Raw genomic sequence first — 18,237 nt, forward strand, 5'->3', positions numbered from 1 at the left:
CATCCAGTGGGTTCTTTGTATCCCTGCATATCTGTCATAGGTTCTATGGGCTTTGGTAGTCTCCAGTGCAGCCCTGTAACTCATTCACTTAAATGGAAATGCAGTGAATGTTGTGCAGCTGTCTGCATGCTCCTTGCCTCTTCCACCAGCTCAGTCATATCCCCTTGCCCAGGTAGCCACCTATTCATTCAACTGGCCTCCCACCCCTCTGTTCATCAACCTGTTCACTCACTCACCCACCCATCGACTTACATTAAACCAAAAAAGTCACTCTTAACCCAAAACCAGATTGTTTGCAAGGGTTTAAACACATCAGTTTAGATTCACACCTTGGGGCTGATTCTCACCTACACTAAGGCTGCTTGACACTGCTGTGACAGTCTGAGAATCAGATGCTTCTAGATAAACTGGTGCAAACCTGTGCATAGACAAATGCTTTATTAAGACTATTTTCTCCTGCATGGCCCCTGCCTGTCCTCTCCCTGGCACTTTTCACCAGCATTAGAGCTGTGTTGACAATATTGATACATTAGCACACCAGCAAACCAAAGAGATCGGATTGTGCACTCTCCAGCCCTGTATATACTAGGGAAATGATCTGTTAACGATAGAGTTAAAAACAGTTTGGCTGCTAATAGGGGCAAAGCCATCATCGTTATGGTTGACCTCTGGTAGAAGGAAGTGTCCATATTCTGCATCTGAAGCTGGTATCTGAATACATTCTCTTTCCTCTATCTGCTACCATATCATGGAGCCATCATCAATGCATCTTCCTTATATATACAGAGAAATTAAAGGCCCTCTTGTCCTCACTGAGGGTTTTCCCTTGTAAGATAAGCCCACATTTAAAAAAAAAACAACAGTGGCAAAACTTTCCAGCAATTCTCACAAAGCACACAGAAAACCCATTCCACCCACAAGCAACAACCAACCATCTTTCAGTTCCCACAATCACAGCTCAGCTGTACGATAACCTGGGTGAATGGGTATTTAGGTAATAGCGTGCAAACAAGAATGCCTAAGATCTCATTAAAACAACAAGGAGTCTGGTGGCACCTTAAAGACTAACAGATTTATTTGGGCATAAGCTTTCGTGGGTAAAAACCTCACTTCTTCAGATGCATTACCCACGAAAGCTTATGCCCAAATAAATCTGTTAGTCTTTAAGGTGCCACCAGACTCCTTGTTGTTTTTGTAGATACAGACTAACACAGCTACCCCCTGATACTACCCCCTGATACTTAAGATTTCATTAGAGAGTCCTGTGGCATCCGACGAAGTGGGCATTCACCCACGAAAGCTTATGCTCCAATACATCTGTTAGTCTTAAAGGTGCCACAGGACTCTGTTGCTTTTTACAGATCCAGACTAACACGGCTACCCCTCTGATACTTAAGATCTCATTTTGTTTCGAACTTCCCACATAACTCAGTCCAAGAAGAACTACAGCAAACAGAACCACAGCAGACAGCCACTGAACTGACAAACAGATACATGGTGTTTTCCCAGGAACTGTGATGATATCTAAAGCACATCTATGTACAGAAAGGCTGGGTTGAAGTTGAATGATATTGAAAATACCAGCTTAGGCTCTGGGCCACAGTAATATAAGAGTATGTCTACACTACGGGATTAATCCGAATTTATATCATTCGAATTTTGGAAACAGATTGCATAAAGTCGAATGTATGCGGCCACACTAATCACATTAATTCGGCGGTGCGCATCCATGTACCAGGGCTAGCGTCGATTTCCGGAGCATTGCACTGTGGGTAGCTATCCCATAGCTATCCCATAGTTCCCGCAGTCTCCCCCGCCCATTGGAATTCTGGGTTGAGATCCCAGTGCCTGATGGGGCAAAAAACATTGTCGCAGGTGGTTCTGGGTACAGCCTCACCCCTCCCTCCATGAAAGCAACGGCAGACAACCATTTTGCGCCTTTTTTCCTGGGTGAACACTGCAGACTCCATACCACGGCAAGCATGGAGCCCGCTCAGCTCAAGACAGCAGTCATGAGCATTGTAAACACCTTGCGCATTCTCGTGCAGTTTATGCTGAGCCAGGACCAGAAAAACGAGGCGAGGAGGCAGCGGCGACGGCAGTGCAGCGACAAGCGTGATGAGGACATGGACATGGACATGGACACAGAATTCTCTCAAACCGCGGGCCCCGGTGCTTTGGAGATCATGTTGTTAATGGGGCAGGTTCTATCTGTGGAACGCCGATTCTGGGCCCAGGAAACAAGCACAGACTGGTGGGACCGCATAGTGTTGCAGGTGTGGGACGATTCCCAGTGGCTGCGAAACTTTCGCATGCATAAGGGCACTTTAATGGAACTTTGTGACTTGCTGTCCCCTGCCCTGAAACGCCAGAATACCAAGATGAGAGCAGCCCTCACAGTTGAGAAGCGAGTGACGATAGTCCTGTGGAAGCTTGCAACACCAGACAGCTACCGGTCAGTCGGGAATCAATTTGGAGTGGGCAAATCTACTGTGGGGGCTGCTGTGATGCAAGTAGCCAAAGCAATCACTGAGGTGCTGCTACGAAAGGTAGTGACTCTGGGAAATGTGCAGGTCATAGTGGATGGCTTTGCTGCAATGGGATTCCCTAACTGTGGTGGGAAGATAGATGGAACCCATATCCCTATCTTGGCACCGGAGCACCAGGGTACCCAGTACATAAACCGCAAGGGGTACTTTTCAATGGTGCTGCAAGCACTTGTGGATCACAAGGGACATTTCACCAACATCAACGTGGGCTGGCCGGGAAGGGTTCATGATGCTTGCATCTTCAGGAACACTACTCTGTTTAAACATCTGCAGCAAGGGACTTACTTCCTGGACCAGAAAATAACCATTGGGGATGTTGAAATGCCAATAGTTATTCTTGGGGACCCAGCCTACCCCTTAATGCCATGGCTCATGAAGCCATACACAGGCAGCCTGGACAGGAGTCAGGAGCTGTTCAACTAAAGGCTGAGCAAGTGCAGAATGGTGGTAGAATGTGCATTTGGCCGTTTAAAAGGTCGCTGGCGATCGTTACTGACTTGCTCAGACCTCAGCCAAACCAATCTCCCCATTGTTATTTCTGCTTGCTGTGTGCTCCACAATCTCTGTGAAAGTAAGGGGGAGACCTTTATGGCGGGGTGGGAAGCTGAGGCAAATCGCCTGGCTGCTGATTACGCACAACCAGACACCAGGGCGATTAGAAGAGCACACCTGGAAGCGCTGTGCATCAGAGAAGCTTTGAAAACCAGTTTCATGACTGGCCAGGCTACAGTGTGAAATTTCTGTTTCTCCTTCATGAAAACCCGCCCCCTTTATTGACTCATTCTCTGTAAGGAACCCACCCTCCCCCTTCCCCCAGCTTGCTTTCAAAGGAAATAAAGTCACTAGCATTTAAAAATCATTTATTCTTTATTAATTGATTATAAAAAGAGGGAGAGAACCCGGGTGGGGTTTGGGAGGAAGATCGGCGGGAAGGAAAAGACCACTAAAAAAGGTTAAAAAAATGACAGACTTTTGCTTGGGCTGTCCACTGGGGTGGAATGGGAGGGTGTACGGAGCCTCCGCCCACCCCCACCCCCGTGTTTTTACATGTCTGGGTGAAGAGGCTACGGAACATGGTGAGGGGGGAGGGGGGTTATACAGGGGCTGTAGTGGCACTCTGTTATCCTGCTGCCGTTCCTGAAGCTCCACCAGACGCCGGAGCATGTCCGTTTGCTCACACAGCAGCCCCAGCGTTGCATCCTGCCTCCTCTGATCTTCCTGACGCCACCTCTCATCTCGAGCGTCTCTCCTCTCCTCACGTTGGTCCCTTCTGTCCTCACGTTGGTCCCTCATGTCCTCACGTTGGCCCTCCTGTCCTCACGTTCACTGGCTTCTTTCCTATACTTTGAAACTGTGTCCTTCCACTCATTCAGATGAGCTCTTTCACTGCGGGTGGATTCCATGATTTCTGCGAACATTTCATCTCGCGTCTTCTTTTTCTGACGCCTTATCTGAGATAGCCTTCAGGACGGAGGAGGGAGGCTTGAAAAATTTGCAGCTGCTGGAGGGAGGGAAAAAAGGAGAGAATTTTTTCAAAAGATACATTTTGCAGAACAATGCTTATACTCTTTCACGGTGACCAACACTATTCACATTACATAGCACATGTGATTTCTGTTCAAGGTCGCATTTTGCCTCTTAATATTGAGCGCCTGTGGCTTTGCTCCTAGAGATCACAGACGCAGGTCCGGGCAACAGAATTCGGCTTGCATACGGCCATGGTAAGCCATTGTCTTTCGGCTTCTGCGCCCTCCTTTCCCACATATCAAGCAAAGCCCGTTGAGTGCTGCGGTTTTCCTGTTAACCTTCAGCAGCAGAAAACAAACTAACCCCTCCCTCCCCAATCCAATTCTCTGGATGATCGCTTTACCCCTCCCCCCACCGCGTGGTTGGTATCAGGGAAGATCCCTGCTAGCCAAACGCGAAAAGCTGTGGGCCAATTCTCCCCCCTCGCCCCCGTGCTTGGCTAACTGCAGGGAAGGATTTCTTTTGAGCCACAGGCAAACAGCCCAGTAGGAACGGCCACCTCTGTCCCCTTAATTAAATTCCCGTATTTCAACCAGGTTACCATGAGTGATTCACTCTCCTGAGGATTACATAGCGAGATAAAGAACGGATGTTGCTTGAATGCCAGCAAACACCGGGACCATACGCTGCCAGGCTTTGTCATGCAATGATACCAGATTACTTGCTGCAAGCATGGCGTGGTCAAGTGGCCTACCATGGAGGACGGAATAAGGCTGCACTGCCCAGAAACCTTGTGGCAAGGCTTTTGGAGTACCTCCAGGAGAGCTTCATGGAGATGTCCCTGGAGGATTTCCGCTCCATCCCCAGACACGTTAACAGACTTTTCCAGTAGCTGTACTGGCCGCGAATGCATCCCAAGTCCTCAGGGCAAAGTAATCATTAAAAAACGCTTGCTTTTAAAACAAGTTTTATATTTTAAAAGGTAAACTCACCTGAGGTCCCTTCCATGGGGTCATGGTCTTGGATACTGGCTTGGGAGGGTTGGGAGGGTACTTCAGTCAGGCTGAGAAAAAGATCCTGGCTGTTGGGGAGAACGGAGTGCTGGGTGCTCTCCGCAAGCTCGTCCTCCTCCTCTTCCCTGTCCGCAGAATCCTCAGGTGTAGCTGATGAGATTACCCCCGCCTCGGAATCCACGGTCAGAGGTGGGGTAGTGGTGGCGGCCCCCCCTCGAACTGAATGCAGCTCGGCGTAGAAGCGGCATGTCCGCAGCTCTCACCCGGAGCAACCGTTTGCCTGCTTTGTTTTTTGATAGGCTTGTCTGAGCTCCTTGACTTTCATGCGGCACTGATCTGAGTCCCTATTGTGGCCTCTTTCCATCATGCCCTTGGAGATTTTTTCAAAAGTTTTGGCATTTCGTCTTTTCAAACGAAGTTCTGCTAGCACTGAATCCTCTCCCCATATAGCGATCAGATCCACAACCTCCTGTACGGTCCATGCTGGGGCTCTTTTTCGATTATCGGCCTGCATGGTTACCTGTGCTGATGAGCTCTCTGTGGTCACCTGTGCTCTCCGCGCTGGGCAAACAGGAAATAAAATTAAAATGTTCATGGGGCTTTTCCTGTCTACCTGGCCAGTGCATCCGAGTTCAGATCACCATTGTGACCAGAGCGGTCACAATGGTGCACTGTGGGATAGCTCCCGGAGGCCAAGAAATACCATCGAATTGCGGCCACACTAACCCTAATTCAAAATGACAATATCGATTTTGGCGCTACTCCGCTCATCGGGGTGGAGTACAGAAATCGATTTTAAGAGCCCTTTATTTCGAAATAAATGGCTTCGTTATGTGGATGGGTGCAGGGTTAATTCGATTTAACGCTGCTAAATCCAAATTTAAAGTCATAGTGTAGACCAGGCCTTAGTCAGTGTAGGTGCAGCCTTCATCAGAGCAATTTACACCACTTAATGATCTGGCCTGTTCACTTCAATCGCACTACATGATTTACACAACTGAGGATCTGGCTTGTATGTTTAAGATCACTTTCCTATCTTAATCTTTAGACCCTTTTTCAGAATATGGAAATTCCACCTGTGAACTGCTTCACAGATAGATCTGGCTTGTTTAAGAGTTTGTAAATGGGGAAATGGTTACATTGATGTTTGACTTCCTGCTTTTTTCTTAAACTTAGGTGTTGTTTATAGTCAATGCAGGATTTAAACTAGTCCCTGCTGATATCATCTCAAGAATGTAAGAAGCACTTTACCTTTAAAGTCACTTCAAAAGGCCAGCTCTCCAAGTTGCAAGGCAATTGAGAGAAGTGATAACAGTATCAGATGAGCTCCATGTTGTCTGCTGATGCCTAAAGGATTGGGTTAGTGTAATTTAGTTCAAAAATTCCCAGGTCAGCAGAAACCAAACAGGAAAAACCATCAAAAAGTTCTGGGTTAAAAGTGGTAGGAAAGAGTTTTAATATGTTAAGATAGCTGAGGCCTGAAGTTTGCATTTTGGTGTGGGCCAAAAGAAAGGTTTACAACACTTATTATTAAACTATTGCTTTTGAGTTTTGAACATTTTGTAAAGAAAATAATTGGCTTGGACTGAAGCCTTCCCGTGGAGCATTTGCAAACTAAACATTGTGGCATTGGGCAAGTGCCTGAAAAGCAAAACATGACACTGACCTAAAACAAAAGCGAAACTGACTGGTATATTTCCACTGATGTAGAAAGAAAAACAACATCACTAGTAAAAATAATAAGATGAAAGTGAGATTTTTAATATTTCCAGGAACAATAAAAGCTCTGCTGACAGACAAATGTGAGCGAAAGCTGAATATGACTCTGTCTAGATCCCTGCTTGGTCACTGATAATGCTAGAGGTTTGTTTATGCATTATCTGCCACTGGTACTGTGTTGTTCCAATCTGTAGGACTCCCTATTTATGCATATGTAGGCTAGATAGACCTTAACATGAGCTGCCTGCTGAAGTTTCAGGTGCACACTTTTTTTTACAGGTTTCAGAGGGGTAGCCGTGTTAGTCTCTAAGGTGGCACAAGGACTCCTCATTGTTTTTGCTGATACAGACTAACACATTTATTTGGGCATAAGCTTTCGTGGGCCAAACCCCACGTCATCAGATGCATAGAGTGAAAAATACAGTAAGGAGTATATATATTACAGCACATGAAAAGATGGGAGTTGCCTTACCAAGTTGGGGGTCAGTGCTAACGAGGCCAATTCAATTAAGGTGGAAGTGGCCTATTCTCAACAGTTGACAAGAAGGGGTGAGTATCAGCAGAGGGAAAATTACTTTTTGTAGCATTTACAGCATTGAAACAGGTGGAAACTAGATTACCATCTCAGACACTGGCAGCCGTGCAAATGTCTCTGTCTCTTCTCAGCAGCTGGTTGGCTACTGTAACCAGTAGGGGACAATACCCTGTTTAATAGATTGTGTGGGAGTTTATGTTATGCTAATAATACTCAGCAGCACTTAAATAGTGTTTCAGTGATCTCCCCCCCCCTTCCAAAACTTAACTAATGAATCCCTAGAACTCCACCATTAGGAAGAGAAGTAAGAATTAACTCCATTTTACACAGAGGTTGAGAGACTTGCCCAAGGCCATAAACTGAGGCCTGGACTAGTCTTAAAAGTGTTACAGGCATAGCTACATCAGTTAGTAGCATGAAAAAAAACCACACCCCTAAGCAACATAGCTATGCCCACAAAACTCTCATGTAGATGTAGTATAGCTTATTTTGTTTAGCGACCTGGTACAAACTATCCTGGCAAAAGCATTCTGTTGCTGTATAAACAGTGTCTCCACTAGGAGGGTAGCTGGCATTGTATAGCAATACCTGTATTGCTAGATAGGCAAACCCTTTCTAGTAAAGATAAGCCCTGAGTCAGTGACAAAGCTGGGATTGAAATACAGGGATTCCTAGCACATGGTCCTGAGTTCCATCTGCTGGACTTCACTGTCTCCCCCATACATGATATGAATTGTATTTGAAATGGTGTGTAAATTTGGGTGGGATTTGCAAAGGTATTTAGGAGAAATCAATGGGTGTTAGGTGCCTACATATCTTTGTGAATCCAACCCTGTGTGTCTAATTATCATGTGTGTATAATTTCAAATAATACCCAGCATATACCTGAAGAGAAACATTTCTCGCTCACAAGAACTTCCAGAACACTACAGGGAGTAGGGTTGCTGCCTGTCCATGTTTTCGCAGGATCATCCCTTTTTCTGAGGTAACTGTGCTGGGAAATCTGAGAGGGTGCTCAATATGCACTGGCAGTTGGCTAGTTTTGTGGGTTCAGGATCATCCCAGATGTCCCCCTTTTTTGGTACTAGAGAGGTGGCAACTCTAAAGTTTAAAAATGTGCTCTAAATAAAACAAATCTTATGTCTGGCAGTGAGCGGACCTCTTGTTACTGACTTGAGGTCAGCAGGTGTGTCTGTTAGTGAGAGCAGCTCAACACATCATCCAATGCTGTTCTTGTCTCAAACAGGTGCAAGGTCAGTAACCTCAAATTCTCCTGTTTAATCAGCTTGGCATTGCTGAGGATTTGATAAGAGAGGGCAAGGCTATGAGACTCAGCGCCAATTGGTGCATTCTGACAGCTCCCCTTTGACTGATGAGCAAACAGTATAGAACAGGGGCAGGCAAACTTTTTGGCCTGAGGGCTGCATCGGGTTTTCGAAATTGTATGGAGGGCCGGTTAGGGGAGGGGGGCGTGGCTCGGCCCCCCACCCCCTATCTGTCCCCCCCATTGATGGCCCCCCTGCTCCCTGTCCCCTGACCCCCCCCGGAACTCCTGCCCCTGACTGCCCCCCGATCCAATCCCCTCTCCTTCCTGACTGCCCCCCCGGACCGCTGCCCCCATTCAACCCCCCTGATTCCTGCCTTTTGACTGTCCCGCCCCCGATTCACAGCACCGCCCCCCGATCACCACCCCGAACTCCCCTGCCCCCTTACCGCGCTGCCTGGAGCACCGGTGGCTGCTGGCGCTACAGCCACGTACCGCGCAGCACAGAGCACTGGGTCAGGCCGGGCTGTGCAGCGGCACTGCCCCAGGAGCTTGCAGCCTGCCACCCAGAGCATTGTGCCTGCAGCGGGGTGAGCTGAGGCTGCAGGGCAGGGGGAACAGCGCGGGAGGGGCCAGGGGCTAACCTCCCGGGGCAGGATCTCAGGGGCCGGGCAGGAGGGTCCCACGGGCCGTAGTTGGCCCACCTCTGGTATAGAAGGATGTGGATAGACAGACTTGCTTACCATAGTGCCCGTCACTACCCTCTGCTTTCCATTTGAGTCATGAGGCATGATGGGCCAGCACAACTGTTTTAACTGGATGCTGGCAGCTAACTCCATTATGACTAGCCAGATTAATGTGTATTGTAACTACAGAGAGTGTACTCAGTGGAGTTACACCAAAGCTGAATTTAGCCCACTGTGCCTTGGCAACAGTTCTATGTCTGTTAAAATATTTGGGGTACTTCACTCCTAGTTCACCAGAATGACTCTTCCAGCCATCTAAGGTTCTGATATGGCCCTGTGACTGAAGGCACCCCATATTCACACCCTGTACACTACTGTAATAATCTTCGTCCAAAATATGCCTTGTGGGGTGTCATTTGAAAATTAACAACTTACTGGTCAAGAATCTGATGGTGAAATGTATGTAGCACCATTATATGCAAAGTTATGAAATCCCCCTGTATAGTATTATTAGCACATGTTCAAAACTCCACAGCCCTGCCTAGGGAAAAGCTGTTAAATGGGTCTGTCCTAAACAAAGGAATGTGTGTCTACCTCAATTCACATATAAATAGTCAACAGGGTCCTTGAGACAGCAGGGGTAGGAGACAAAGCAAATTTGCATTTCAAGCAGCACAGGTGAGGAGAAAGAGCATGGAGCCTCCTTCATCACCAGACTCCATGTCTCCTACCTCACTGTGTGAATAAACTTTGCTTTGAGGGGTAATCTTCAGAAGAATCCAATTCAAAGGTCCACTGGACTATAAAAGAAAGGGGCAGAAAACCCTACATTCTCTGTCACCTGAGAAGACAAAGGCACCACCTCTGGGAGAGATCCTGACCAAGGAAAGGGTCAGTCACCATCTTGCTGGAAGACTGTAGGTGAGAAAGTCCATCTTGAACAAACGCCTTGAACCAGAACTTGCAAGGTTAAGTTATAAACTTTTAGATGCATGTTTCTACATTTCTAACTTTACTTCTTATACTTGAATTCACTTAAAATCCTATTTTATTTTGTTAATAAACTTGTTTTATTTTTAATCTAAACTCATCCAGTGCTGTGTTTAAACTAAACTGTATGGTAACTCCAGTTAAAGTAACAAACTGGAGAATATTGATCCTTACAGGAACAACAAACTGTCCAGGAGCAGGTTGGACATTGTACAACACACATTTTTGGGAACATGCAGGGTGACCCCCAGGACACTCCCAGGCCTGAATGTAGTAACCAAAGCTGGTGGAAGCCAGAGTGTGACTGGAGTGTTGCTGATAGGCTGCTGAGGTCAGAGCTGCTGGACCCAGGCTGCAGCTATACCCGGACACGACCTGCAGGCTGTTTGTGAATGGCTCAAGTTGGAGCTACAACAGCAAAGCATTGCCAAGGTTGCCTGGCAGGCCATGCTACAATGTTATGGACTGGGACACAGGCAGTTTGGACTAGTGGGCACAGCAGGCATCCAGGTTGGGGAACAAAACCAAGGGTCAGCACTAGAGTCAACTGCCAATTACCAGAGCCAAGGGTCAAGTCAGAGCCAGACAGGTAACTGACAGTCAGAAGTGAGGCATAAGGGCAGGAATCAAAGTTAAGGCAAGGATCTGGCACAGAGTCAGAGCATGATGGGAACAGGAGCAACTTGTAGCAAGTCCGGGGTGTCTGCCTAGATGTTCAACTTCCTTTTGATTTGGGGGATTTGAATTACTTATATGAAACATCTGGATTTCTAAAAAATAAAATAGTAGCAGGTGTGGCAATTGTTTCCCTTAGCACCACATGCAGCCAGTGTTACTACTGCAAGTGATGATGTTACCATAGCCACTTGAACTGATGAGCCATTCAGTGGTGGAAAAAACCTATTAGAGTATCAAACCTATCCCTCCCATCTGTCAGGGCAGGATGAAAGCCTTATACAGTTGTTACTTTAAGATCTTAGGCCTTGAATACTCTGGGAATTTGCCTTGATTTCAGTCATCAGTACTAGAGACTGGTGTAGCTGCAGAGTGCAAACCCCTAGTGTCAACAGGGTAAACTGCAATAAGCTCTGCTATGCATTGGTGAAGCTTACCTTGACTTGAAACCAGGATCGGGAGTCTGGCTGGAGTGCTGAATACCCTTACTTGAAGGCAATCGGAAATGAGGTACTGAGAGCCCTTGCTGGAGCTTCAATATACATACACAAAAATGGTGGGGACAGATTCAATGGTAAACTCAGGCTATTAAACCAGGTTCAAGGCTGATTTTCATTTCTGGAGCAGCACAAAGCAGTCTGAGCATATTGGTGAATGCGGCCTTACATATATTTGGTTGTACCCTCTCCAGACCACCTTTCATATAGGTAACGCTTCTTAGATTGTGAGCTCTCTGTGGAAGCGCTTGTGTTTGTAAACTGCTTAGCACAGTGGGGCTCCGATCTTGATTGACATCTCTGGGCACTGATGTAGCATAACTAGTTCATTAATCACAATATAAATAATCTGACCTTTATTTCCCCCAAAACACAGGGACCCAGGAAAGAATAGGCTTGTGAATAACAATAGTGAAGTGCTAGGTTGAAATCACTAATGGAAACTGTACAATTATTGCGGCAAAGACTAGAATGTTAGATCCACCAGGACCTTTCTGTAGAATAAAAAAAAAAAAAAAAAAGCAAAGAACGTCTGTAATTTTCCAATGAAGATTATGGAATATCCCAAGTCATCTGTGACAAGAGTGATGACAGCACAGTGGTTTTGTTTTTTTTATTTACCCTTGAACAGATAACCTTCCAGATTTTGGTAGAGGAGTCTGTTTTCTTAGACACACTGGTGATGATGTTTTTCACTATGTTACAAAACTTTCCTCTCCCCCGCCTTCTTCTCTTCCATCTAGGAACAAATTAATCCATGTCATTTGGCCAGAGCACAGATTTGCAGCAAATGCTGCAAAGACCAAAGGCTTGGGATTTTGTAGGGGACTTTTCAACTATGATGATGGACTTCATGCGCATTGAAAGCTGTCTGAAGGACTGTCAACAAAGAGTACTAATAAGTGACAATATGTTGAGCTGGGGGGGATGAGATCTAATGGGGGTACTAAGGGGAAATCCTCAGATATTATGTTAGAGGAGGGGAGCCACAGACATACCCAGACAAGTAGATGGTATTGGTCCAGTGTTATTTCATATCTACATTAGTGATATTAGAAGAGCGATTCCAGGCACTTTGTTACTAGAAAGATATGGACACGTGGAAGGAGTTCAGAAAGACCAAGAAAGAGGAGCAGGAGGGGCGAGAGAGAGAGAGAGAGAGAGAATGATTTACAAAAATAAATTAAAATAGCGTTAAAATATGAATAGCTTGGCCTGGCTGCATGGTGACTAGGGATGTGTGTGTGCAGGGCATAATACAGTCCCAAGGTGGGATTTTTGAAAGTGCCTAAAGGAGTGAGGTGCCCAACTCTTATTGAAATTCAGTGAGATATGGGTGGTTTTGCAAGTCTCAGTCTTATTATTTGAAGGAGGGATTGGAAATATTCTGGGATGTGTGTGTGAAGGAGGATAACTAGGAAAAATGGGATCAGATTGAGAAAAAAGGATGTTTAAAATGAATAGCAAGAAAATCCTCTTTAGACTGAGCTCTCTTAGGCTGTGGAATGGGGGTAAAGGTGGAAACCCCAGAGTCCGTGACCTTTCAAACTAGACTCAAGAAAGAGGTAGGACAGTGGTTCTTAACCTCTTCCACATGGGATCCCTCCCATTGTCTTCCACCCATCTGGCTTTAAAAACAGCAGTCAAAGATATGGGGAGTTCTGCACTTGGAAGAAGAGGAGACCACACTCTTTTACTATTTAACATTCGGCCAATCCATTATAAACATTAATAAAAACCTCAACATCTGCCCATCAATGAAAAGATAAATAAATAAGATAAAATACATGAGCAACACAGAAAAAGTCAGACAGCTTCAAAAGCCGCCAGATAATTAGCCAGTGGCCAATCAATTTGAACCCACTCACTCTACACCATATTCCCAATTGTACATTGAGGTTTCTTATAGTCCCCTGTCTTGATACTCCTGACTGTTGAAATAGTAGTCAGAGAACATCACTGTGGAATCTCTGGACATCAACCTTCTGCCAAACAATCTAAGTTCAGCCTAAAGGATTCCTTTCCTGAAGTTCCTCATGACACTGGAGCCATCACATACCAGCACCTCTGACTGTCCTACTGTAAAGCTGTCTATTCTGACACTCAGAATAGTAGAAATGCAGGGTTGGTAGGACCTTGAGATGTCATTTAATCCATCCCCTGTGCTGAGGCAGGACCATCCCTGACAGATGTTTGTCTAACCTGCTCTTAGAACCCTCCAGTGACGGGGATTCCACAACCTCCCTTGAAAGTCTATTCCAGAGCTTAATTACCCTTATAGTTAAAAAGTATTTCCTAATGTCTAACCTAAATCTCCCTTGCTGCAGATACAAGTCCATTACTTCTTATCCTATCTTCAGTGGCCATAAAGAATAATTGATCATTATCCTCTTTATAACAGCCTTTAATAATATTTTAAGACTGTTCCCAGATCCCCCCTCAGCCTTCTTTTTTCAAGACTAAACATCCCCAGTTTTTTAATCTCTCCTCATATGTCAGGTTTCCTAAGCCATTTATCATTGCTTCATGTTCTTCTGGACTCTCTCCAATTTGTTTGCATCTTTTTGAAAGTGTGGTGCCCAGACCTGGTCACAGTTCTTTAGGTCAGACCTCAACAGTGCCAAGTAGAGTGGGGTACAATTACTTCCCAGGTCTTACATAAGACACTCCCATTTACACACTCCAAAATAACATTAGCCTTGTTTGCATCTGCATCACATGGTTGACTCATATTCAAATTGTGATCCACTATAACCCCCAGATTACCCAGTTATTCCCCAGTTTGTATTTGTGCACTTGATTTTTCATTCCTAAGTGTAGTACTTCGCATTTGTTTGTATGGAATTTCATCTTGTTGATTTCAGACCAATTCTCCAATTTGTCAAGGTCATTTTGAATTCTAATTCTGTCCTCCAAAGTGCTTGCAACCCCTCCCAACTTTGTGTCACCCAAAGATTTTATAAGCAGACATTCCATTCCATTATCCAAGTCATTAATGAAAAGGTTGAATAACCCCAGGCCCAGGACAGACCCCTGAGAGCCCAACTAGACAGATTAGTTCAGTTGGACAGCACTCTTTGAGTGAAGTCTGTCATCCAGTTTTGGACCCAATTTATAGTAATTTCATCTAGACCACATTTCCCTAGTTTGCTTATGAGATTTTCATATGGAAGTGTATCAAAAGCCTTACTAATATCAAGATGTATCATATCTGCAGCTTCCCCCACATCCACTAGGCCAGTAACCTGGCCAAAGAAGGAAATTAGGTTGGTTTGGCATGATTTGCTCTTGACAAATCTATGTTGGCTATTACTTATTCTTCTAATATTCTCTAGGTATTTACAAATTGATTGTTTAATAATTTGTTCCAGTATCTTTCCAGGTATCAAAGGTAGGCTGACTAGTCTATAATTCCTCACATCCTCTTTGTTCCCCTTTATAAAGATAAGTACTATGTTTCCCTTCTCCAGTCCTCTAGGACCTCATCTGTCCTCCAGAAGTTCTCAAGGATAATCAATAACAGGTCCAAGATTGCATCAGTGATTTCCTTAAGTACCCTAGGGTGAATTTCATCAGGTACTGCTGACCTGAATATACCTACGGTAACTTATCTAAATATTCTTTAACCTGTTCTTTCCCTATTCTAGCTTGTGTTCCTTCTCCCTTGTTAGAATTGTGTTAACCATTTGGTGATAATTAACCTTCTTAGTGAAGAGTGAAGCAAAATAGGCATTAAATACCCCAGCTTTACTGCTGACATTTGTTATTAGATCTCCTTTCATGCTAAGTAGTGAACCTACACTTTCCTTCATCTGTCTCTTGCTTCTTCAGTGTATTTACAGAACCATTTCTAATAGCCTTTTATGTTCCTTTCTAGGTGTATCTCATTTTGTGCCTTAGCCTGATTTTGTCCCTGCATGCTTCTACTATTCTTTTGTAGTCATCCTTAGCAATGTGCCCAGGTTTCCACTAGGGCTGTCAATTAATCGCAGTTAACTCACGTGATTAACTCAAAAAAATTAATTGCGATAAAAAATTACTCATGATTAATCACAATTTTAATCACACTGTTAAACAATAGAATACCAAATGAAATTTATTAAATATTTTGGATGTTTTGCTACATTTTCAAATATATTGATGATGCTCATTAAAAAAATGTTAATTAAATTTGACTGAACTCCTTGGGGGAGGATTGTATGTCTCCTGCTCTGTTTTACACCCACATTCTGCCATATATTTCATTTTATAGCAGTCTTGGTGATGACCCAGCATGTTGTTCATTTTAAGAACACTTTCACTGCAGATTTGACAAAACGCAAAGAAGGTACCAATGTGAGATTTCTAAAGATGGCTACAGCACTGGACCCAAGGTTTAAGAAACTGAAGTGCCTTCCAAAAGCTGAGAGGGACGAAGTGTGGAGCATGTTTCAGAAATCTCAAAAGGGCAACACTCTGATGTGGAAACTACAGAACCTGAACCACCAACCTTCTGCTGGTGGCATCTGACTCAGATGATTAAAATTAACATGCATTGGACTTCACTGCTTTGGATTGTTATCAAGCAGAACCCATCATCAGCATGGATGCATGTCCTCTGGAATGGTGGATGAGGCATGAAGGGACATATGAATCTTTGGTGTATCTGGCACGTAAATACCTTGCAACGCCAGCTACAACAGTGCCATGCAAATGCCTGTTCTCCCTTTCAGATGACACTGTAAACAAGAAGCAGGCAGCATTATCTTCTGCAAATATAAACAAACTTGTTTGTGTGAGCAATTGGCTGAACAAGAAGTAGGACTGAGTGGACTTGTAGGCTCTAAAGTTTTACCTTGCTTTATTTTTGAATGCATTTTTGTACATAATTCTACATTTGTAAGTTCAAATTTCATGATAAAGAGATTGCACTACAGTACTTGTATTAGGTGAATTGAAAAATACTATTTTTTATTTTTACAGTTCAGAAATTTATAATAAAAATATAAAGTGAGCACTGTACACTTTGTATTCTGCTTTGTAATTGAAATCAATACATTTGAAAATGTGGAAAATATCCAAAAATATTTATATAAGTAGTATTCTATTAATTGTTTAACAGCACGTTAATCACGATTAATTTTTTTAAATCACTTGACAGCCATAGCTTCCACTTTTTGGAAGCATTCCAGGACCTTTGACCATGGGAGACGGTGAACAACTCAAGTATCTGTATTGCCATGCTCCTGGCCCTCTATTTCTAAACGCTGAACCCTCTACCTCAAAAGACTACCTTTTACATCCATCACATTCTCTTCTGCCCATTGCTTTTCTTGAACATGGGTCCCATGCAGATAGTGGGTGACTCATCCAAAATCTCAAACCTGGCCTAAAAGACCAGATTTTCAAAATGCATGATTTAGGATGCTGGTAGCACAGCAGGAAAGACTGAATGAGAAGACTGGGAACGTATATCCGAAGGGTACCAGGCACTAGAATCCATAAGCTCTTTTTAAGCAGCACAAAGGATTTCTGGGGAGTTATTTCAACAGGAAACCCCTTGATCAGTCTCATGAGCTTGACAGAATGCCACATGAGCAGTTCTAGCATTCCATCCATCAGGAGGTACTAGTGCATATGCCAGTAGGCTAATAGGAACACACAGACCACTGTGGTCTTTATGCCATGAGAATCTCACAACAATTTCTTTTTTCAGATTTTCCCATTTATCAAACTATTTACAATCCAGTCTGTGTCCAGATCAAAAGCAGACTTTGTAATCATTGGGATGAAATAAGCCCTGGAGCCAGTGGCACTAAAAAGTGCTTTTGGTTTTCCCTTCTGTCTCTCAAAATATGAAAATGCAACATTTTGTTTCGATCACTTGATTCACAGTAGAGTCTCCCCAAACTCAATTCTGCTGTCTGGCTGAACTCTACGCCAAGCATTCTAAGCAGAACGGTGCTACAACTCCTGGCACACCAAAGAGGACTAGCCCATCAGATGTTCCTTCTGCAAAGTTCACACTGCGTCAGAGAAGCTCTGTGCACGTCATTCAGTTTGCGCCTTCAGGTTTTGTGTCCTTGCTGCTGCAGTTCTCCACGTCATCAGGCCTCGGGCTGCTATTTTTGTCGCAATCCATTAACTCTTGCTCCAGCTCTTTGCTCTTCTTCTTGCCGCACTGGCAGAGGTCACTAGAGTTCTCTAGCAAGGTGATGCACAGGTTGATGACCAGGGCCAGCCAGGCCATCCCAAAGAGGATCCACACAGATACCAGGTTCTTGTACCAGGAAGGGTAGGTGAGGTCTGGGTTCATCCCTGGAAGAAATATACCCCAAACATTTATAGCCATTGGGCCAAGAGTGCCGTAAGAGAAACTTTATAGCTAAAGCTAAAGCAGAGGCTTGGGTTTGGAAGGATTGTTGGTGTCTGCTCATCAGCAACCCTCGGAAAAGCCAGGGACCCTTTACATCCCTGCAGCATGGCAAGCATAAGCGCAAACTCCATGGGTGCTCCAGGGCTGGAGCACCCATGGGGGAAAAAATGGTGGGTGCTGAGCACGCACTGGCAGCCCCCCTATCATCTTCCCCTCACAGCACCTCCTGCCCGCCGGCGGGCCCCGTGGATCAGCGCCTCCTCCTCTCCCCCACCGCAAAAGCTGTTTTGCAGCATGCAGAAGGCTGAGGGGGAAGGGGGAGGAGAGAGGACGTGTCATGCTTGAGGGAGGGGGGGTGGAACTGGGCAGGAAGAGGCGGGGCAGGAGTGGAGCGAGGCAGGAAGAGGGATGGAGCAAGGGGTCGAGCACCTCCCAGCACTTTGAAAAGGCAGTGCCTGTGATGGCAAGAATGGTGTTCAGATACTAC

General features: G+C 44.9%; 1 protein-coding gene across 2 annotated transcripts in view; it reads right to left on the reverse strand.

The window, feature by feature from the left end:
* Positions 1-11,734: 11,734 nt before the first annotated feature.
* Positions 11,735-18,237, reverse strand: part of KCNK17 (potassium two pore domain channel subfamily K member 17) — a 54,570-nt gene continuing 48,067 nt past the window's right edge. For both annotated transcript variants that reach the window (XM_008175444.4, XM_065589268.1), the window contains one exon: positions 11,735-17,692. In XM_008175444.4, coding sequence (XP_008173666.2) covers positions 17,430-17,692 — 263 coding nt within the window. In that variant the 3' untranslated portion in view covers positions 11,735-17,429. The remainder of the gene's footprint in view (positions 17,693-18,237) is intronic.

The sequence above is a fragment of the Chrysemys picta genome, chromosome 3, assembly GCF_011386835.1.
Source record: "Chrysemys picta bellii isolate R12L10 chromosome 3, ASM1138683v2, whole genome shotgun sequence".
Classification (NCBI taxonomy): domain Eukaryota; kingdom Metazoa; phylum Chordata; order Testudines; family Emydidae; genus Chrysemys; species Chrysemys picta.